At 39.2% G+C, this 24,080-nt stretch overlaps 1 protein-coding gene across 2 annotated transcripts in view; it reads right to left on the bottom strand.

Moving 5' to 3' along the window:
• Positions 1–6,665: 6,665 nt before the first annotated feature.
• The window catches only part of prtga (protogenin homolog a (Gallus gallus)), a 29,570-nt gene continuing 12,155 nt past the window's right edge, over positions 6,666–24,080 (bottom strand). Inside the window, exons 7-19 of one of the 2 annotated variants that reach the window (XM_044190429.1) lie at positions 23,499–23,746; positions 21,924–22,088; positions 20,309–20,614; positions 19,342–19,530; positions 13,379–13,474; positions 13,062–13,248; positions 12,081–12,208; positions 11,345–11,515; positions 8,631–8,810; positions 8,386–8,509; positions 8,125–8,266; positions 7,637–7,750; positions 6,666–7,137 (exon numbers count right to left, since the gene is read on the bottom strand). In XM_044190429.1, the coding sequence (XP_044046364.1) occupies positions 6,715–7,137; positions 7,637–7,750; positions 8,125–8,266; positions 8,386–8,509; positions 8,631–8,810; positions 11,345–11,515; positions 12,081–12,208; positions 13,062–13,248; positions 13,379–13,474; positions 19,342–19,530; positions 20,309–20,614; positions 21,924–22,088; positions 23,499–23,746 (2,473 nt within the window). In that variant the 3' untranslated portion in view covers positions 6,666–6,714. The remainder of the gene's footprint in view (positions 7,138–7,636; positions 7,751–8,124; positions 8,267–8,385; positions 8,510–8,630; positions 8,811–11,344; positions 11,516–12,080; positions 12,209–13,061; positions 13,249–13,378; positions 13,475–19,341; positions 19,531–20,308; positions 20,615–21,923; positions 22,089–23,498; positions 23,747–24,080) is intronic. The other variant, XM_044190439.1, reaches the window with a different exon arrangement.

Below are 24,080 nucleotides of genomic sequence, written 5' to 3'. Positions count from 1 at the left end.
TCAACAAAACCACCACATGTATCTATGGCGATAACGGCTGTAAACACAGAACAGACATAAAATACGCGAAACTAAGACTAGTTATCATCGGGTCCTGTTTGTTGTCGCATTAATAAAGCAAGATTTTTCTGACATTTCTGGAGAGGGGATTTTTGAAGTGTGAAGACTCAAAACTCTACAGAATAAGGAAGCTTTATGGAACTAACCCTTCAAAATTATAAAGTATTATATATGCTTATTTATTTATTATAGTTTCTGGGTTTTTTTCATAATTATTGTAAGATAATGTCATTATGGATCAGTAATCATATAATCTTAATTGTGCAATATTCTCTGTGTAATACTCCGGTGCAATATACTCTGTTTTCAGTTTATTTTATTGATATTTATTCATACTTCTATTACTGCTGTGCAATATCCACCGTCACATAATCATCTTAATAAGCTACACATAACTTGACAGTACATGCACTATTACTTATTACTTATTGTTACATTGTATTATTATATCGTACATACTTATCATCAACCGGTAAACCCACTTTGTACTTTACACTTATTTAGCTGTTATACTTATATCCACTTTGTACTTATTATATTATATTTTTTGCTTATAACTTCTACTCCTGTGTGCACTGACATGATAGTGAGCTGCTGTAACAAAAGAGTTTCCCCTCGGGGATCAATAAAGTATTTCTGATCTGCTGTTAACATGTAATACCAGTAGAGGTCAGTGTTGAGCCGATTTTTGTAAGTTGTAGGTCTGCAAGGAGTAGTAAGTGTGTGTGTGTGTGTGTGTGTGTGTGTGTGTGTGTGTGTACTTTTCTTATAGTTTTACATACTAGAAAATAGAGGATACGCTCATAAACATGCAGCAATTAGGGAAATAAAATTTTGGACCAAGTAAAGCACAGTAAGGCGATGAAGACTGTATATAAGATAATCTTCAGCATGTGCTTAAAAATGCAATGTAATTTAAACTTTAAATGTCCCAGTTTTGGGTTTATTCAGTTTCTAGGTATCACAACTTCCTTTACAACATCTTCAAATTAAAGTGTGATTTATTTTTTAAGGGGAATTGTTGTAAAGTATGATGTGGTTTTATGTTAAAGTGGCATAGATATTAAGATTCTGTAAGTAAAAGGTGTAATATTACACAGTAAAAATACTCCATTTCAAGTCCTGCATTAAACATTTTATCTAAGAATGCAAAAATACTAGCAGAAAAATTTAGAGTAAAAGTACACATTATACTGAACAGCCCCTTTACCTTTTCTAATTTAAAAAGTGTTACAATATATAGTTTATTATTCGATTATTATTACTTTATAATCATTAAGCAGCATTTTAATGTTGTAGCTGGTCAATGTTGCGCTAATTTGAACTACCTTTTATACTGTGTTTAATGTAATAATGCATCATAGTTCATAAACTGATCATGTTTTGTAGGTAAAACTGAAAATCTGTAAATAACTATTAACTACAGCTGGCAAATAAATGTAGAGGAGCAAAAAGTTCCTTGTAAACTGAAGTAGAAGCAACAGTGGAACTAAGTACATTTACTCAAGTGCTGTATACTCAAGTATAAATTTGAGGTACTTGTACTTTACTTGTGTGATGTCTTTTCACGCCTCTTTCTACTTCTACTTTACTACATCTCACAGGGAAATATTGTCCTTTTTATGTCACTACATTTATCTGACAGCTTTAGTTACTAGTTACCTTGCAAATTAAGATTTTTACAAAACACATGAAGAGCTTATCAAATATGATGCATTGTTATAAATTAAACCAGCCAACAGTTTATAAACATACAGTTGAAACGATTAGTCCATTAATCAATTAGTTGACTGACTGAAATTAATCAGCAACTATTTTGATAATCATTGTGAAGGTGTGGCTAATTGTGAAGGCATTTATCACTGTTAATGGATTTTTACAAACCAAATCAAATCAATCAATTAATTGAGAAAATAAATAGCAGATTAATCCATAATGAAAATAATCATTAGTTGGAGCCCTGTACAAAATAATTATTAATAATAATTAGCTCCACCTTAAACAACTGCAGTAGTAAAATGCTGCTTAATGCACAAGTATTAATACTGTATAACAGTCACAGGCCATTTTTCTGCATTAAGTACATTTTCCTGGTTATACTTACATACGTTTACCTAAGTAAGTTTCTGAATGCAGGACTTTAACTTGTAATTTAGCATTTTTACAGTGTGGTATTAGTACTTTTACGTAAAGGGACAGTTCACCCCAAAACCAAAAATACATATTTTTTCTCTTACCTGTAGTGCTATTTATCCATCTAGACAGTTTTGGTGCGAGTTGCCGAGTTTTGGCGATATCGGCCGTAGAGATGTCTGCATTTTCTCAATATAATGGAACTATATAGCACTCGGCTTGTGGTGCTTAAAGCTGAAAAAAAAAAAAAATACATTTGAAAAACTCAACAGTAATGTCTCTTTCCAGAAATCATGACCCGGTTACTCACGATAATCCACAGATTTGTTGTGAGCAGTTTCATGTGGGAACTATCGGTAGAAAGAAAATAGTTCCTACATTAAACTGCTCACAACAAATTATAAAGTAGCATCAAATGAAAATACTCAAGTAAAACACCTTCAAATTGTACAAATATATAGTTCATGTATGTAGTTACCTTTCACCACTGTTTTAAGTGTAATTGTTAATACTGATCAACAGTTGTTTGAAAGGAGTGATCACCTGAACTACACATCCAGCTTTTGTATGAAAATGAGAAACGATTATCAGAATAGTTGCGTTCAGTAAAAACAACTGCAGACAAGTTGCAATTTTTGTAATTTTATTTAAAGTGAGAATCAGACTTTTCATGATTAACCACTGTCTAAAATCTCCTAACTAAACAATTTTGGCCAAAACCAACTTGCAAGTGATTTTCTTGACAAAGACAAACTGACAAAATATAACAAAACAATTAACAGAAAATATCAGAAAACATCATAATTACAAAAAGGTACATTCAATTTTCAAGACACCTGCTTTCTCTTTAAGGAGGAGCAGCTGTGGGTTCCCCTGAGGTTGACTGTAAATGACCCGCAACGCTGCCCCTCACATTATTTAAACACATCATTACTGCAAAAGGGAGAACAAAGAGCGAGTCAGATCACACGCAGACACAGACTCTGTGTTTTATCCCTTTAAATTCACATGCTCGGACAGCAACACAATTCCAACATAACACCATTCATGAGATGAAAGACAGCAGACCAACATGCCGGGTCCTTTGTTTCATGACGGTACATCTTGACCTCAACCTTACAGACATTAAGCATATTGCGTCTGCACCTATCACAAGAATATGAAAACATAAATACCTGAGGTAGCACTAACGCACCTGTATGAGCTATAAAAGGCCCAATTCAGAACCCGTATGACTCCAGCAGGTGTGTGTGTGTGTGTGTGTGTGTGTGTAATTATCACGACTTGAAAACATAAAACAGCTACAGTTTTTGTGAAGTAGGAGTTCAGTATCTCCACAACATCACTTGAACATAGTGCTATTTTCAGATTCTGGATTGAGCCCTTAAAGCTACAGAATATATGAATACATTATAAGTTAAAATGGAAATACTTTGCAAAAGCCGATTAAACAATACTCAAATGTATATAAAAACATTTTATCTTGAAAGACAACAGACTAAAAAAAAAGGAAAACTTGATTTTGTGGAAATAAATGATGATTAAGAAACAAAGTGTAACGTTTTCTTCCTGCTGCGTATAGTTATAAAATTAGTATGAGAACACTGAAAATGACAACATTTCACACAAAGATAGGATGCTTTTAAACTGATCTCTGTTGCCAATATGCAACGATGACCTTAAAAAAAAAAATTATTTGGTTTACGTTGTTTGCTTTTCAAAAGAAAGTTAAACTGATTGTGTCATTTTTCATCCCAAACGTTTCCCATGATTGAATCCCCTGCAGAATCCTCTGATTAAAAATACAGAAATGTGAAAACTTTTGTGCGCCCGCTGACTTTTCTACAATCTTTGTTATGATTTAAATTATTTTTTTATGAGATCTTCAAATTATCTATATGAAGGAATGACATTTGAATACTTCACATGTATTTCTTGTTATAAAAATACTTTATGTATGTCCCATGTAAATTATTTTTCACTCATTCACAACATGAAAAATCAGCGGGTGTACATTTACACACGACTGCACCGTTGCAACACAGACTTCTAATCGATATAATATACTGTATTTAACTCTTTAATTTTCACCTAAAATGTACAGACATCTGTTGGCAACAGTTTTCGAGGAATTCTGCGACAGGATAATTTGCCTTGTGTGCATAAAATTGATTACTAATTGTCACTCCATCGTCATTAAGTGCCCGTGTATCCTGCTGGCACTTCCTCAGAGTTTTAACCTGCAACTCTCTGCACTCTTTTTGTTGCAGGTCAAGGCCACTAATGTGCAAGGCTTTGTTTGAGGAGCAGCGCCTCAACTCGTCTCAAAGGCCGCGTTTCATCTTTGGTCTAATGTGTTTTTCGATTATTTCTCATTCCTCAGTAACCTTCTGCCAGAGATTAGTTGAGAGACTAAAATAAACTCAGGTAGCAAACAACTCTTTGGGTTATAGCGTCACAGTCACCGCTGCACATTGGCCAATAATACAAAACTACTTGGCAGACAAGTGCTAATCTTTATCTACTCTACAGCAAAACAAAACAAAAAAAACTACTAGGAACAAAAGTAACTACAACGTGTACTCAGTAGTACATTATCTTCTAACAAAAATATAGACTATTTTCAAACTAAAACGTTTCATGGTGTTCATTCAATTCTTCACTTTCATCTCTGATTAAACACTTCCATTGCTTTTACTACAATCATTCTTCATGTGTTGCATCCTCATGTGGAGCTTCTCCCTCAGAAAGATTAGGCTTTGGTTTCAGCATCTGGGGCGCTTCCCACATTAAGGCCAATTATAAAGCTTTTCGCTACCGACATGTCACTGCAAGCACTTCTGGTGTGAATCTTTACACGAATAAAAAGGAAGAAGTCAATAAACAAAAGAGTCTGTTGTAAAAAACAGACGTTATAGGACCTGAGGAGAAACTACAGAGGGGGTTTCCATCAGGGCAGCACAAACATCTGAGCTACTGGCACACAATGTCAGAGATACATTCATAGCATATTCTATTAGGCAATTACACACTACAGCAGTTCAGTACTGAGAAGATACCCTGTCAGTTCAGCATGTAACACTACGTGACTCTTCAAATGTACTAAACTTTGTTCCCTGATGAAAACAACAAGACAGTAAAATTAATTCTTAAACGAGGTAGTATAAAACAGGAATGGCAAGGGCAGCTGCACACTGACATACAAAACAAAGAGCAGACATTCGTTATCTTTTCATACTATTACTCAATAATGGACAAAATGAACAAAAAATATTATTAATACTGGCTCAGTACCTCAGAAACATCTGAGGAGATAAATAAGAAACTGTGTGTGTGTTTCCCATCCTTCAGTCCACATAACAGGTGGAGAGGAGTAAGCTGCAGTGCCCTTACCATCCATCAAATCAGAACAAAATAAGAGAAAAACACAAAATGGGATGACAATCAGAGAAAAGTCATCAGGAAGTATCAAATGTAATGTAACTGAAGCAGCACATCACATAACGTAGGTATAAGTAGTTATTAAATATACAGTGGAAGTTTACCCGGAGGTAAACCGAGGTAGATAATCAGTGAAAAGGACTCACGCTTCCCTTTCGCTCCAGTGATAAACTCTCTTAAATAATGTCAGAAATGTCACTTTTGTCACATTTTTGACAGGCTTTTTAAACATTCATGGTGGGTGAGATTTTTTTTCCATAAACATACACACACAAATAAAGAACATTTTTGACTGTAAAGTACATGAACGTTTATAAAAGAAAGAAGTAAAAGAAATCAAATGACCCTCCCTGCCAACATTTTATACTGTAAAAGGCTTTGTTGGCTTCCTGTTCATTGTGTGCTGGACCAAAAGAGGATAAAGGTTAAAAAAAGGTCTCACTCTTACATTCAGGCCTGCAGTACACTTGCAATGGAAAATAACTACAGGAGGGTTATGTGGATGAATTTTAGTCAAATCCGTCCTTAGCTTGACTCGCTGAGTCGGAGAATATCTGAAGCTTTTCTAAATCCTCATTTCCGCTTCTCTGTCATGCTTTGTTGTTTTCAGTGTTGCAGAGTTAGATGAGAAGATTGATGCCACTATTATGTCTGTACAGTAAATATGAAGCTACCACCAGCAGCCAGTCTCTGAGCTGTTCCCAGGTGACCAGTGGAGACTCCAGGAAGGTACAGGTCCCGGCCAAGAAATAGTCCAGCACATAAAACCTGTAAAACCAGTTTGTTGTTTTTACACTTGCAGATTAAACAAACGAGATACAACAAGATAAAGAGTGAGCTTTAGAGGTGCTGATAGGTGGATTTTGTTCCTTTTGGACAGAGCCAAGCTAGCTGTTTCCCCCCGTTTCCAGTCTTTGTGCTAAGCTAAGCTAACCGGCTGCTGACTGTAGCCTTCTATCTAAAAGACATAAGAGTGGTATCGATCTTCTCTAACTCTTGCCAGAAGGCGATTAAGTCTATTTTTTTGCAAGTATACCACTGCCTTCACACCCACACACACCCACACACACACACACACACTCACACACATGCCCACACACTTGGAGAGTGTGCAGACTGAGAACTGCTCTGCGCTTCCTGATGACAGCAGACGTTCTCGACGGACTCCATTAACTTCAGGTCATTGTGACTTTCCTCCAGCAGCTCGCCCGGCTCTTCAGCGGGGCTACTGCAGTCTGAGCCTCCGCTGTCCTCCGCTGTCAGAGACGGTGGGCGGCTGCTGGGACCAGACGACATGTTGGTCATCTCTGTCTCGTTGTGAGAGTAACGACCTGAGTCACCTGTTGCGTGGCTGCTCTCGCTGTTGGAGGAGCCCTCCATGTCACCGGGACTCCAGAGGAGGGCCTGCAGGGTGGTGGGCTGGTCTGGAGACATGGACAGCTCCTCTTCAAAGGTCAACACTGTGGTACCCGGCTGGTAGGAGGCGGCACCATGTCTCATATTCTACAGCACAGAGAAAATGTTGCTTCAGTTAGTCTGAGTGTTTATGGCTTCAGTTGTGTAGTTACAGATAGCTGCATCTTGATGTCAAAAGATCTTATTCTGCCTTCGCATCCTATCATCCAAATTACAAATAGGAGCTTCAGAAGTCTTTCTGATACAATTTTCCAAGCAGTGAGGTTTAGTCTTTAATGCAGTTCCTGAAAGCCCTATTTATATTAATTACTCAACTAATGTGTTTCCTTAATTTTGTAGTACCGCCTCCAACAAACACCACCAATCAAATAGTTGCGTTTAGGTATAGGCTACATATGGTTAAGGTCAGCGTTAGAGCCATGGCTGAAGTTTAGGCTTGCAATCTTGTAAATGTAGTCTGAGGCTTAACTCAGGGCAAGAGCGTCCCATGTAATTTACAAACACTGGGTAAGCAGTGAATTGTGGGGAATTCTGCAATCTATAAATTGACAATTTAACAAGCAGGACTCCTGATTCTTAATCTTACCTGCACTGCTTTACTGTCTTTTTTCACATTAGTGCCGAAGGAAAACCATTTCTCTTTCTTCTCAGTGCTGGGCTGAACAGGACCGAGGCAATTAATAATGAGATTTGTTCCACCCTAGAAGTGAAAAATATATATTTTTTAACGTATGAAAAGGTATGAGCCATATCCAGTACTGACTGTAAAATGGATATAATTGAAAGTGCTATGATTTTCAGTGGCTTTGCTACTCTTGCAACTACATTTGATGTGGTTCTGATTACGTCAGGGTCCCCACACTTAAGTTCCAAAATGTTTCCATACAATATCAAATGTCCATGATTGTAATACTGTATATTTATAATTAGTATCTTTATTTACAATTTCATGTTTCCCAAAAGCTGAATAATATTAACAAATTCCCAAACATTTTCCAGGCCCGAAAAACAACTTTCTAAAGTTTTTCCAGGGTTTTAGCCACCATGTTACATGCTGCAGTAAGTGCTAAGTACCTTTGCATCAATGAAATGGTTTTGACTCATCATTGGCACAGTCACATCAGCATTCTCAGCTTGACCCTCAGAGCCCAGATGTGCTGCAGCCGAGGCAGATGTGCTCACTCCTTCTCTGTATGTTTTAACAGCTGAAAATTTCCTGGAGGGAAACAAACATGACATCACTACAGACAGAGGATACTCAAAGGCAACATGTATTGGCCCCTTTTTCTAAGGACAGTGAGCCCTGCCTTCGGTGTGTTCAGACATACTAAGTACCTGTTTTTGCCTCTGCAGACAATGATGAAAGCACAGATGATGATGCAGATGAGAGCGATGCAGACTCCCACAGTGATCCCTGTCATTGACTTTTGGTCCAGGTGGTAGAAGCCATCAGAAAAGCCTGTGAAGGATGAAGGCAACATTGTCAGATTATCAATCATTTGCCACAGTGCAGTCTCCAAAAGCTTAATAAGTTTCAAGTTCTATTAAAGGAAGACCCCAATCGTAAGATATCAAGTGACCTGTGGAGTGTGTGGAGCCACGGGAGAGCCGGGGATCGTAACCAGAGGAGAGATCTGCTCGTACTGTCAGCTCCACCGTATGAGAGAACGGCCCATCACCTATGTCGTTGGATGCAGAAACTTTCACCAAGTACACCTGGCCAGGCTTCAGGTTCTCCAGCAGTGCCATGGTGATGCTCCCTGTTGGTGAGATTAAACTCTGGTGTTTAACTGCACATTGTGAATATATTGTTGAAAAAGGAGTTTTTGTTTATTGGTGTTTTAACAAGACGATTGCAGCCCTCATGTATGAATAATGGAATCAGCAAGGTGTGTACAATAACTTGTATTGTACTTGTTTGTTGTGGCTTCATTGATTGAGCTTGTAATTTCAGACATAAAAAGACAATTCAATTTGGTTTAAAGTACAGATTTCAGTTCAGCATTTCCAAACCAATTGGATGAAGAGCTTACCGATTTGTGAAAGATAATTTTTGGCCTTGAAAAAAAGCACTTCAATAAACAGATCTTAACTCAAGGCCCACTTATTAACTTTGTGTGGAGCTTTCAAACCACATCCATACTTCCATTAAGTCACGTGATTGTGAGATGTGGTTAAAAGCTTTGGAAAAAGCTTCAGTATTAAGTGGTCCGTGAGTAAGAAGATTATTTTGTCAAAATAAATTCAGTCAGTCAGGGATCACATGTAATCAGTAATTATATCTCTAAAACTCATAAAGCAAGTTTCTTATTATGTAGGTTTTTAAAATCACATCTGATTATTCACTCTAAGGTTGTGTAGTGCGTAGCTGGGAGGAAAGAACTACTTTAAAAAAGATCACAGTTTTTGATCACATGCTGCAGTTGGGTATTTAACTGGATTTAGTTGTAATATTTTGGGAAATGCCTTTATTCGCTTTCTTGCCAAGACTTAGATAAGGAGAACAATACCACTCTCACTAAAAATGTAGCTGGAGCCAGCAGCCAGTTAGCTTAGCTTAGCATAAAGACTGGAAACATGGGGAAACAGCTAGCCTGGCTCTGTCCAAAGGGAACAAAATACACCTACCAGCACCTCTTAAACTCACCAATTAACGTGTTACATCTTGTTTATTTAATCCGTATGAAAAATGTGTAAAAATTACAAATCGCTGAAAATGAAGAAAGCAAAGTTTGAAGAAAGCAAATTCCAAGTTTGGAATTTCCAAAAATGTTCAACTATTCCTTTAATGTAAGTCTATATGTATGTATGTATGTATGTATGTATGTATATCTTTAAGCACCCTGACATAAGAGATAATCTTGAATAAACACATGTAGTTCTGTTACTCTAGTATGTCTCTGTCGAGATACACGCACACCTCTGACTTTTTCAGTCAGCTGACCTTTGAAGAACAGGACTTTGTGATGCAGTGAAAGACATGAAAGACAAAGATAAAAACAATCCTCATGGCTGAGAGGTGCTATGTTTGAGGAGCTTCTGAGGGGAAGAGCAGGGGGTCAGGGGATCAGAGCTATACACATTTCCTTATCCAGTACCACCCACTCTACACACCACCAGGGTCCCAGCAGAGACTGAAGGGGGGTGGGTGTTCAGCTTGAGGTGATAGGGGGCTGGGCTGAGCTGGAGGGGCTTTGTGAACGGCTTCACTTTTGACCCCTTCACCAGGGGCAAAGGAGGAATTGTGTGTTTTTTGTGTGTTTCCTGGGGTCATCTGCTCTTAAAAACACCTACACTGCCTCACAAACCAGATACAACAACAGCCTTATAGTCACTGATGCCTGTGACTGAGAAGAAGGTTTACTTCACAAAGATTTCTTCTATTTCTATATATTATGTTGATTTTCTAAGCTCTCCACATTAACCACATTAACTGAACTTTATCATATCAAACATGAATCATTTTTCTATGAACAGATAATTCTCACTAACAATCTCTGTGAGCCTACTGATTACACAACTACAAATGCCCCATTCTAAGCGTAAATTCAAAGACAAAAACTCCCAGATAACTGTTAAGCTGTTGCAATGCGTATTTCTACGGACAACTTCATAGGAAACTGTAACTCTTGCTTTAGAGGCCCATTTTAAAACATTGTGCCCCTTACATAGTTATGGACACAGTTATGGCTAATGGTTTTAAGAAACTGTCTATAGAGCAACTAGAAACTGTGCACAGTTACACAGTACATAAAGTCAGTATGTTGACTATTTCAGTAAGTTTCTACATGATGAAAACTAATTAAATACACATAATTCTGACAGACCCTACAGAGACAGAAGATTCTGCTTTTTACAGCAGCATTGAGAATTAGAGTTTAAAACTGCATTAATCAGTTTTTTTAATTAACACTGGATTAAATGCAAATAGAGTAATAAACAATTGAAAACAGATACCTAAATGCATTCAACACTGCTGCACTTCGATGGGAATCTGTTTGCATAAAATGCATCACTAGGACAGATATGGTCTGTTTCAAAATGGTCTTTGTGTGAAAAGGGTCAATAAGAAGGTAAATCAAAGTCTTTGTTTTAATCACATCAAACTTCCAAACTGGTCTTTTATCAGTAAAACAAAAGCATTGAGCTCAACCTGTCCTGGCACCATGAACAGAGACATAGACTGGAGGATGAAATGAGTTACTGATTTCCAGTGGACCATTTGTGTAGGACAGGAGGAAGGCTCTGTGGCTTTCTCTACGCATCTCTTTCCACACTTGACACTCCTCCTTACCTTCTCTTTGCAGCACTTGCCATTCCCCAGCTATCCAGGCGTGTCTGGAGGCGTACAGGATCGTGTAATATGTCACAGCTACATTGGGTTCATCTGGGGGTTTCCATGAAACCAGCGCCGTGTCCTCTTCGATCAGAGTCACTTTCACATTGGAAGGGGGCAGAGTGGGAGCTGGGGGGGATGGATGAAAAAAACATGGTCAAATAAAAAAACTATGAACGCCACAACAGAATACAAATTGTCCTTTTACATGCTCATAAAGACTTTAACTTGTGAAAATAATCATAATTTGAATTACCAGGTTTTCATGGGTAACAGCAATGTGTATAGAAATTATAGCGGCCGATACAGGATTTTTGAGGCCGATACTTGATATTTGAGAGTTATAAAAAACTGATAATGATATATTGGCCGGTGTTAATTTTCTTTACACAACCCATAACATAAATAAACATTTTTGATAACGTTCCCTTAAATTAGATTTTTTTAAACTATTGCAACCAAAAAATGTAATGGTGACACTGTTTCAAAACATAACTTTGGCATTTCTGTACTACACTTGTCATTTATCAACTGTCTTATACGGCAACATCCGCAATGAGCTAATATAGGCTGATATATCCCTAGTAGAAATAGTATAATGTTTTCCCCACAGTAAGACATTCAAACTCAAAACACCAACGTCTGGTACCCTTCAGAGATATAAGATTGAAATGTTTGATAATTTTGCACTCACCGTCAGGGAAAGTGCTCTGATAGACCACAGGGCTCCAGGGGCTGGACAGCTGGTCAATGTGAAGGCGAGCAGCAAATTCATACTTGGTGTTGGGCTCCAGATCTCGCACCAGGAGGCTCTGCTCACTCCTGCAGGCGAAAGACATGACAGAGGCTTAAAGGGCCAGTTCACTCAAAAACATACAACGTGTGCCTAGACGAGGATCTATCATCCAGAGGTCTGGAGATATTAGTTGTGTAGATCACTCTAATAAAATGTTCTCTATGGCATTTCACGCCAACGTGACATCCAATAACTTTAACAGCCACGTGTCTTTCAAAATAATATGATGTAGTTAGTCATATTAATCCACAGATGTTGGTTGTGAACTGGCCCTTTGATAAGAGGTCTTGCCCAGCAGATGGTGATATGGAGCTGTGCTGGCAGTGGAGGAAAAGAAACAACTAAGAGGTTCTGTTGACCTGTAAACTTTCCCCAGCAAGTGTGAGTCAAGTATTTATGTTATTGTAAAGTGTGTAAAGAAACAGTTTAGGTGATATGATGATGATATTCAACTGCTGCTGAAATATCAAATTATTGTCAATAACAAAATACAGGGTTAAGATAAGAGCTGAACTGTGGTATGAGACCAAGCCATCATACAGTAAACTATGAAAAACACACAGTTATATGTGTTATACATCTGGTTTCGCTTTTCACGAAACCATCCTCTTCAAATAGTAGTCCCCACAAATGTATTAAAGCTGCACTAATCAATATTATAGTTCATCAGGTGACCAGAAACACATTCTGTGTCTGATGAATGTGTAAATGGGTTTGCTAACACGTTGGCCATAACACCTTTATAAGACCATAATATTTCAAATGTGTGAGTGATGTTCAGCTTGTTGTGGAGTTCAGTCCCCAAGTGGCCAAAAAAAAAACGACCTTAAAGATTAAAACTGCTTTCAATGAAAAGTTGTATTATGAAGGAATTCTTACGTCTGCAGGTAGAGCACCAGGGAGGCGTTCTGCAGGCCGACTGGGTTGCAGCGGACAGTGTAGTTGACTGCATGGCTGGAGGTGAAGGCTGGTCGACCCCAGTGCAGAAATACGGCGGTGGAACTATTTGTCTTGGCATACACATTGTGTGGAGGAGGTGGAGGTGGCACCAGGCGATCTCTAACAGCTGAGAGATACATTAAGAGTAATGTTGTTTCCCGCACTTTGGTAGTTATAAATAGGGTAATACAAGCGACATCATCGTGGCTCAGACGCACTGAAAAAACTAAATAAAATAAGTATATTATTGGACTTACAGACACATCCAGGGGTGCTTATAGTCTGGTCTGCCTGGTAGCCATCTCCGACAAAATTATAAGCCAGAAGTTTAACGTGGTACTTCTTCCTTGGGTCTACGTTAAGAAAAAGAGAAAAAAGTAAACGTGTAAATAAATCACATCATAGAAATGTGAAAAACACCCAAAGTTCTTGCTGCAAAATACATCAGCCTACATGTGGTCTCAGATCTGGCCTTCATTAAACATCCTTAGAGACTTATTCTCACCGACACTCTGCGGACACGGACCACAACCCCAAGACAGACGACAATGTGACTCCTACGGCCAACAGGAAGCAGGGCTGATACATGAAAGAGACCTGGACTGTGTGGGTGTGGGGTCAGTGAGGTTTTCTGGTTTAATGGTGTGGTGGGAACTAGAGGTGAGGCAGAGCGACAGATGCTCAGTGCCGTAAGTCCTTTGGTCAGTTTCTGCAGCACTCAGGGCAGCAGAATAGAAGAGCTCTGTCACCCTGAGTCTTTTGATTGCAAATACGAAGGCCCTTTCTCCGGCCCCAGTCAGGCCTGCTGGTCAGTGGTCAGCAGCTACTCCTATTCAGGTCTAGAATCTGGGGGTTAAATTGATGGACAAAATCCCCTGGGAAGGACATTGCTGACAGTCAACAGCAGTTGCAGGCCTCAGTGACCCTGAAGACCCTGCGCTGAACAAAAGCCATCTGACCAAATGTGCCTTTTATCCCTAAAATAATAATGATCAGGGTCCGATGTGAATATTACATACGATATCGATATTGTGGATCGTATCTGTCGACTCTTACAGACAGTAAAAGAAATGCACACTGATCCCCAACCTCTTTAACTAATGTTTCTCAACTGCTTGGTCACAGTTTGGTGGGAGACACAAGATTTTCAAGCTGAAAATCACTTTTGCAAAACAAATTTTTAATTGACAAAATACTATTGCATATGCATTTTACTGCGACGAGTTGGCCACTGTCCAGGGGTGTACCCTGCCTAAGGCCCAAAGTCACTGGGATAGGCTCCAGTCACCCGCAACCCCTAACGGGACCAAGCGGTAGAAAATGGATGGATGGATGGATGGATGGATATGCATTTTATTGGCCCTATTATTACTAAATTACTAAATTACTTATTACTAAAACAGAAGAGGGAGACCACAGGAGATGAATTTGTCTCCACAGAGGTTAGAGAAGTTTAGGAGGGGTGGAGTCGAGCTACTTGCACCCCCACGCAGCCCTGAGGAGTTTCACCGGAGCCAGACCAGGGCCAGCAGGTCAGGTCGGGATTAAAGTCTGAAAGAATCTGAGGTCATGGGTGTGGAATATGAGATGAGCCTCTTTTTTACTACAACTACATAGCTATTGACAATTAAGAGTAAAAGAAAAATACTAATCGCCGATCCACTGCATCATGAATTCTCTGCACAGGGTAGATAAATGTCTAGCATACCAAGACAGAGTAGGGAGATGATCTGAAGAAAAATAAGTCATCTTGATATATTTCTTTTTCTTATTGCAAGAGATAAATAAAGCCTATATTTTTTGTATAGAGTTTCTGCCCAGTTTGTTACGCCTCAGTGTCCACCTATAAAAAGGAACAGGCACATAGTATGCACCTCTACCCAGCCCCATAATACAATGGACTGGCCGTAATTATGCAAGAGAGTAGCTCTGCGAGGGGGGAAGCTGTGACATCTGGGGCACGACCTTTGACATGGAATCTGGGCAGGCTAAATCCTGCAAAAGGAGGGGTTATAGGGTGCTCTCTGAAAGGGGGAGGGGGTCAAGCAGAGGAAGTGAGTGGAAAAACAGGGAAAGATAAGAGAAAACTCAGAGGACAGGTTTGATTTTTACTCACAATGGACCAGACACCTGTAGATCTTACCTTAAAACATTATATCATCAAATCTATTGTTATTATATCCTGGTGTGTCCACAAACAACAACTAAATTAAACAAGATCAGGATGTTACTTATCCATCCATAACACACACTACTTAAAAGAGACTGTGGACTAACCCAATAAATATACTCACAGCAAACAAAATAGTACTCATTGAACGTATTATACTTTTCTATAAAACCAGGATATTAAGGATGCAACTACCATTTATTTTTTTATTCTCGATTAATCATTTAATTTGTGAACGTAAAAAAAAAAATGTGAAAAATGCGTATAGCAAATTCTCACAGCCAAAGTTAATGTCTTCATATGTCTTGTTTTGTCCACCTAACAGTCCCATACCGAATCATATTCAGTTTACAGTGATTCAAAACACAGGAAAGTAGCAATTCCTCACATTTTAAAAGCTGGAAACGCTAATGTTTGGCATTTTTGTTTGATTAAACGGCCAAAATGATTTATCGACTATCAACATTTTTGCCAATTAATTTTCAATGAATCAACTAATTGTTTCAGCACTACCTGATAAAGCATTGGACACAGAACTAGAGTTACTAGAGTTAGTGGCTGCATTACTACACATTATATTCTTAGAGTGCTGCGTTCTGCTTGAGTTGCCATTCCTTGAGTGCAGACATGTTCCTGTCCTTCCCACTGGAATAAATCTCACACAGCCTTACTCCCATAAATTATGCTGTTTGTATTAAAGGGCATATTTGAGCCATTTGTGGTCACCCCCTTTTTTTGTACAGCCAAAATGCAGATCCTGTTGGCCCCTGAGGTTTTGTTCTGGCTTGCGAAAGGCCCCCCAGGCCGCAGCAAGCCAGGCCTGAACAGGGGCCATAAATGTCAACTCCTTCATGAACCGGCACACCAGCATCTATCATCTCCCTCTCCTCCCCTCTTTCTCCCTCTCTCTCTTTTGCCCTTACTCACACAAATCAACACAGTGACACATGCTGACACACACGCACAAGTTAAGCACAAAATAACCTTTTAAACTGATGGCCGGGATACAAATCTAGTTTTCACACTAAGCACACTTTGCCCCGTGTTTCATTAAAGGAGTGAACAAGATGCAAGAGGGCCTGCAGCTGTGAGATAAATCTATAGTTGTGCACACAGCGCTGCCAGGTGCCAACAGGTATGAGAGGTATTTAAGCTTCGACTATGACTACATGTTCCTCTCACGGGCCAAGCAGAGAATACACATGCGAGAAAAGGTCACATCAGCAAGTCATTTATACCCAACTGGAGCCTCTCAACCACATTCCTGTCTCATCTGGATCGCCATGAGTGATAATTTAACAGCCAGCTCAGAGCATGTAGTTCTACAGCTGTACAAAGAGCTGAGTCAGCAGCATCTACTTTTGCCACAGCTGACAGTTCAGAAATCAATGTTATTGGCAAAAAAAGGGATGGCTGCTGTGAACAACATCACTGGGATTATAGGAAATAGCATTTACAGTATGAGCAGATTTAATTTGCACAGAGAAAACCTGCTGAGAAAAATCAACATTCAGCATTTGGTAGTCTCAAGCACACAAAATGTGGACTCTCATTGGAGCATCTGTAGCTTCAAATCTTTAGAGAGTACTTCAATATGCAGTTAAAAAAATTGCAAATAAGTAATCTGTCAAAAAATGGGAAAGTAAAATATATTTTGCAATGCAGTAAATAACATGTTGTAGCAAAGAACAATCACTGTATTTATTCATAATTAAATAGACCAATATTTGATCTACCACCTCCTAAAATGCATATTATCTTGTATATTATCATTGTAAAAGCAGAGTAGTTACTATGCTCCACACTTGTGGAACATATTACCAAAAGATCTAAGGTGTGCCCCAACTCGTCACCTGCTCACCTTTAAAGTGAGACTGTGACTTCTGAGAGAAGAAATGACACATTCTTCTTCTTGCAAATGAAAAGTGACACTCATTAGCAATAAAACGTATAACGTTTATTCAGGGGTTTTGTTTCTATAGCCTTATTTGGTCTGACCAGTAGCTTATGGTGCCTAATTTTAGCTAATTTGGCAAACTTTAGATACAGTAGATGTTGCTTTATAGCTGACATTACAAATGACACTACTGAGTGAGTTCACCGACTTTATGACTCTTTATGGGCGCTTTCAATTCCTTTTGAAACTGAAATGTTTTTAAAGCATTTTAAAACAGCCTCTTGTATGAATTGTGCTATATCAACAGATTTGCAATATAGCAAAAAGTTATGTCTTGAAGAGGGAGTAATAATTGGTAAAAAGCATTAAAGCCATTTAGTCAGATTCTCACAGCATAGCAGCATTTTTACACCTCTCTCCCTGTGCACAGTGCTGAAGCTAATACACGAGAAAGAAATCTCAGAACTACAAGATAGTGAGCTCACAAGACATGTTCATTGTTTGGCCTGCAGCTCACTTGGTGAGAGGCTGCATTTCCGTTAAGTCTTGGCTAATAAACTATCTTTGTGGCTCTCAAAGCCAAACACAATGAGAATCTTTGATGTCAATGCTCCTCCAGCAACACTGCTCAAAGCAGTCATAAAACACATAATAAATCCACCTTCACAAAACAGCTTCCCTGTCTTCAAAACAAAGCCCTGCAAAGCTCCTTTATCAAAGGGGAACAAAAAGATAATTCTTCTTATTCAGCTGAAGCTCTATTTTAATGTTTTGTGCTAATTTTGCTGGTTGGCTTAATATTTATCCTCTTCCTCCCAGAACATTTATTCAATATTCACAGCAATCTGATGAAGCAAGAAAAAAAACAGGTGACTTTCAAAAACTGCAGATCTCTCCATATTAATACAAACCAATACAACCATTATGACAATAAAATAAAACAATATCAAAGAAATTTAATGAATAAAACACAAATGAAACTGAATTCAGTGGAATTTTATTTCTTTAGTTATTTCTTTTTGAAGATATTATTAAACTGGTATGATTTTATATTTAGCTAAGTTAGTTTAGCAGTTTTTGTAATTTTATCAGTATTAGTGTTCATTGCTGTTAGTGTCAGTGTTATCAGTAGGAGTTGTTGTAGGTTTCATAGTATTATTAATAGTAGTGGTGTTTAAACAATTGAACTAAATATGTAACTAACTAAATGCCTGCAGCAGTTAAGAGAATTTATAGTGCCTCCTCATCTTTCTTTCTCATCCCGTCCAAGCACTGAGCTTCCTGATTTACAAGTCAGCTGCTGACCACCTGGTTGACCCCCTCTGGCCACAGATGGTCAGTTGTCCACTGCATTGGCCAGATCCCCCAGCAGAGCTATGATATGCCCCAAACACCATCCAGCAGCTGCTGAAAAGACACAAACACGCTGAAATCCTGCACAGAGGTTGGGAGGTTATGGAAGTGGGATGTGGTGATATTCCACAGATAATGAACCACTGCTCGACACATGACAAGACTTAAGCCAATTAATCACTCATAAGCTTGGCTGTCAATAGATGCTGCTGCCGGTGTTAACCAAACTTCAACACAACAAACTATTTCACTAAAACGTTTGTGAGCTCGAACGTTTTAAATGACTGTTAAGACATGCAAGTTTTTAATTAAAAATTTTTGGGAGCATCTTACACTCATTTGTAGAAATATGTGGGTGCTTGCTCAAATCCTTCTGTGTTGTCATATTTCCTCATAAACTCTGATATGCGAACAAGAGTACTGCAGCTGCCTAATGACCCACTTTAATCACTAATGTATATGAAATGTTATGAGTTATGCTAGTAAGGCCAATAGTTACACAAATTTAGGAATTGGATAGCAAAAATGTACTTTTTTCACATCACAATCGACAGATTTGATAGGAACTGGTACCTTAAAGCACTAACAAGTTATACAAGTTTTAAAAAAGATACTTTTTCTTCAGCAAGATGCTCTAAAATCTTATCCGATCATCCACTGTATACACGCGGTATAAATAAGAAGCTTCTGTCACGTGTTGTTGTTAACCATCTGTGTTCATAAGAAAACCATGAAAATACTGTATAATGTCCTGCATAGCATGTACCACTGTGACAGGAGGTAACTGAAACAAAACTCACCAAGGCCTCCGATGGTGTGTGTATTATCCGAGGCACGCAGCTGAACCGGGGCGTTCTCTGACTGGCTCTCCTCATGGTAGAAGAGTCTGAAGCCTTGCACACTGGCTGAGTTCCTGGGTGCCAGCTGCCAGCGCACCAAAATAGTCGTGCAGTTTAAAGGCTCCAAATGCAGCTCGGGAGCCAGAGGAACTAAAGAGAAAAGAGTCAGAAAAATATTTGTATCATGATAATGATGTTCCGAGATGGATTACAATCCTATACTAAAACAAGAAAGGTTAATTAATAAAGGTCCATGTGATCAAAATGCTGCTCTGTGAGTCAAAATAAACACTCCTTTAATTTTCGTACTGTGCTACAGCAAACAAGACTTCAGAGACATTGTTCTGCTATGTGTACTTTATGACGTTATGAAGTTTTTCAGGACAGGAACTTGTTCTTAGAAAACTGTAATCTCTTCACCAAGATGTTTCCGGTGTTTATGTGATGAACAGAGGAGGTTTCTGACCAGGAGTTTTACACTCAATGCAGACCAGAGACAACCACACTGGCAGTCAAGGGAGCGATTTCACACATAGGAATGAGGGGAATGAAGTTTATCAATAGAAGACTCCGGTCTGAGTTTAAACTGGAGACAGAGGGCAATAGAGATGGGCAGGAAAAACAAATCCTCCCCACCCCCGCCTCAAAGCTTCAGATGTGGCTCTAAGCAGCTATATACTCTTTCCCACATGGAGGCCTGAGTTGCTCCCTTTATGACCCATGACTGAAACCCTTCCAGTGTTATTGACAGTGCAGGGCAAAGGTCACAGAGTAACAAACGCAATGCCTTAACAAGATTATTAGAGCAAGATTTTTTCACTGTGCCTGCACATTTGAAATTCAGACAATCACAACATTTTTACTTCATCTTTGTGGCTACACGCTGCCATTTCAGAAATTATGAAGACAGCTCTTCCAAATGTTGTACCTCGAGCACCGGATGCCTTTGGAGTGCGGTGGGACGTCCAGGCAGACTGCTCACCCCACCCTACGCTGGTGGCAGCAACTATACGCAGGAGGTAGATGGTGTCAGGCTGCAGGTTTTCCAGGAGATGCTGGGTCTTCTCTCCAGGTAGTTCCATCTGTGAGATTGTATTTTCAGCACTGGTGCGATATGACAAACGGTAGGCGGAGACTCGGCCACGACTCAGCTTGTCTGGAAGGGGCTGCCAAGACACCTGGATGTCCATGGGGCTGTTGCTGGTGAGGCTGAGCTCAGGGGCGCGGAGGGGAACTGTGGACCGACAAGACAGTAAGGTTAAGACCAAAATAAGTCCTTTGAGTCAAAGAAAACAGAAAAGTCACCCTTGATGATTTGAATAGCTGTTCCTTCTTGAGGTTTGTCTTTATTAAAAAGGAATAGGGGAACCTTAGGAATGGGGTTCGGTAGCTACAACTTGGAAAACATTTAAACATACTAGATCACTGTTGGATGTATTTTGATAATCATCTACATTCAGTGGCCTCAATTGGTACATTAAGATCTGCAAACAAGGGCTGGAGTTATGCATGAAAAACAACTTAAAATAAACCAAATGTCACTCGTGTTCAGATTTGTAACAACCTGCACCAGTCCAGAGGAAAAAAGTTTAGATACAAACTAGGGTTGGGAGATAAGAAGATATATACTGTGAGACAACAGAATTTTGTCAACCACTTATATTATAGATATCCAGTTAATATGAATGGTTGTTTTATGCCATTGTGGGCAATGTTGCAAATCAATGCAGGGCTGTTTTATGGCAATATTAGATTTTTTTCTTCAATCAATTTTCCAGAAATTCACCATATCACGATATAAAGCGATATAAAATTACATATACAACTATACAATATTTTATCCATATCACCCACCCTAATACTCTAAAACTGGAAGACAGAACAAATCATGGTGGCTACAGTTTGTAGTGGAGCCACTCTGGTATTAAGTCGCATCAGGATATGATACAGCTACACGTCCTGTTTTTAAGTAACATTTTCACGTGAAAAACTGACACACATGATCTTACATGTTTAACTAATTGAATGGCATTCTATGTACCTCTCCCTAATTAGAATTGGATTAAATTGTCTTTACCAGAGCACCTATTTAAGGTGACCTCGAACTTGCCCTGCAAGCTATGTAATATCAAGTAATAACTTCAGTCATGTAGAACAGACACATGGCAGCCTTTGACCCTCAGGCCAAGACCATTACCACATGAGGTTTGCCTGGAATTCAAAAACACTCCAGGGGCATGGGACATAAAGACTGATACACAGACTGTATATACACATGAGCTTATGTACATAGGGACACACACAGTGTACACAAATAACTTGATTGTCTCTTACATCAACAACAAAGCTCATTCTGCAGTGAAAATATTCAGTGAACAAACTCTGAGCTCCCACTGGAATAACATTGAGTCTAACAGTCTGTTTAAAGATCAATAATAGCACTGATTCTCCTTTATCTGTCCATCTCGCTCTTATATATGACTTGCTTCTGACTTCTGGGAAGGATTATATCATTTATGGCCTTCACTGGATGTATGCCTCACCATCCTCGAGCGTGTGCTGGAACACGTGGTCCGACATACGACTGGCTCCCATGGGCATGTAGGCCACGACGTAGAACGTGTAGTTGCGCGCCGGCTCCAGGTCATCAATAATGTAGCGAGTTGTATCGTTTCCAATGACAACTTGATATTCCTCGTTGTTTAATCCTGGAGAGATGACAACACCGTTAAAGGAGTATCACAGTTTTATATCTAAATCATCGTCACTTCCTGCAGCAGGTTTTTGGTGAAACAAACTGACATGTATCTCCATGTTCACTTGCACTACTTTATGACCTACTGTAATAGTTGTTTAATTAGAGCAGATCAGCAAAGTCACACAAAAGATGTATTTGTCTCCTGAGGAAAAAAATAACCTGGTCTGATTTCTGATCTGGTAAACGAGGTACTTGAGGAGTAAACAAAAAAGCTTTCTCTGTGGACTGAATGCCTCAGTAAGCCTCTCTGAAAAGTCTAACAAAGTCTGCCTTCCGGTCCAATTCACACCCTCCCACTGCCCTCACAGAATATACACTTTTGGACACTCCATCACACGGGCTAATTAGTCCCTTCATTCATAAGAGCCTCCATTTAATGCCAAGTTTCTCTGTCTGCAACCTCAGGTGCAGAGCGTACTGTCTGATACTCAATGTCAATGAACAGCCATTCTCTGTGACAGGGACCAAGGAGATTGTGTCACTAAATCAAAATTAAGTGCAGAAAATCCCTGACAGATTTTGTGAACTTGTTCTTTTTATTTTGACCTCCAGCAGGTGTTCCTTTTTCTTCAATTCTGTACATTTCACCTCCTCAATGAAAGTCAGTGGCATTATAATTAAGTGCAGGGCTTGAACAAGCTGCATTTTTTCTGAAATGTTGCATTGTTTGAATGTGACTTTTGTTGTCAACAGCAAGAGTTCCCAGGAAAGCTGAAAGGCTTTTCTGCTGCCACACTACAACCCTTGTGCTTTTTGTGAATAGTTTTGTCTGCATCCTGCATCCTATCAGCCAAAAGGAAGGGACCTTGCATCTTGAAACTCCACAGGGCTGTAGTCTATAGAGGACTATTCCTGTTTGTCAAGAAAAAGCCATTGTTCGTCTTTATTTTGGAGGAGTATTTCTTTTTTCCTCTGCCCACCAACGTAGCTTTGACAACACACAATATACATTTTAGACAGGAAAGGGCAGAATTTAACTTCCTAAACTGCTATTTTCTGAGGCTTTAAAGGGGAATTCCACCGATTTTATAAATCAATGCCTGTTTACAGGTGTTGGGGAGTACTACTGCAAATATGAAAAAAGTTGTATAAAGGCTTTTGGGGCTACAGAGGGAGCTGTGTGAAGTCTGATTTGAATTGTGTTCTGCTGCATCAACTTTGATACTTTTTGTTTTAAACTGTCCATCATGCGTCTAACAATGTTACAGGAGTGCAGTGCTAAATCGGTGGAGCGCTCTTTTAAAGGCCATTAACATGAAATATCTAAATATATTAACAGCTTCCTTCTGCTACAGATAATATCCCTGTGTGACAAAAAGACAATGAAAACATGATCCCTGTTTGTTTACACACCACTCACCTTCAGCCTTCATGTAGTGCACCGAGTAAGCAATAACTTTATCTGAGTTATACAGGGGCCTCTCCCAAGCCAGAAGGATGGCGGAGCTCGACACTGTGTCAGCTCGGATGTTCCTGGGGGCACTCGGCCGATCCTCAGACATCACAACAATGAGCCTCGCCATGGAGAGGACTGATCCCTGCTCGTTCTCTGCCTGACACTGATAGATGGCATCGTCCTCAGGGATGATCTGGTTGATGACCAGTTTGCTGTGGGACACAGACACACACAACTGAAGAGTATCCACACAGACAGCTTCATCCTGAGGCTCCTTTACCATGGTGTAGTCATTCTATAATACCTTTAACAAGCACTGACAGCTGAATAAGGAGCAGGAGAAAAATTATAGGAAAACCAACTAAAACTCCATTTGCACTGCTGTAAATTATTCAGTTTCCTCTCAACTGTAGGGACAATAGTGCATTATTTATTTAAACTGTTTCAAATTGGCCAAGAAATTTGTGTTTCATGGTAAAAGGAGTGTAGTGTTTTCATTATCTCTGTGCGTACAGACACAAAATACATTTGAAACGGGATTTATGG

Source organism: Siniperca chuatsi, linkage group LG1, assembly GCF_020085105.1.
Source record: "Siniperca chuatsi isolate FFG_IHB_CAS linkage group LG1, ASM2008510v1, whole genome shotgun sequence".
Lineage (NCBI taxonomy): Eukaryota > Metazoa > Chordata > Actinopteri > Centrarchiformes > Sinipercidae > Siniperca > Siniperca chuatsi.
This window is presented reverse-complemented; position numbering and strand designations above follow the sequence as displayed.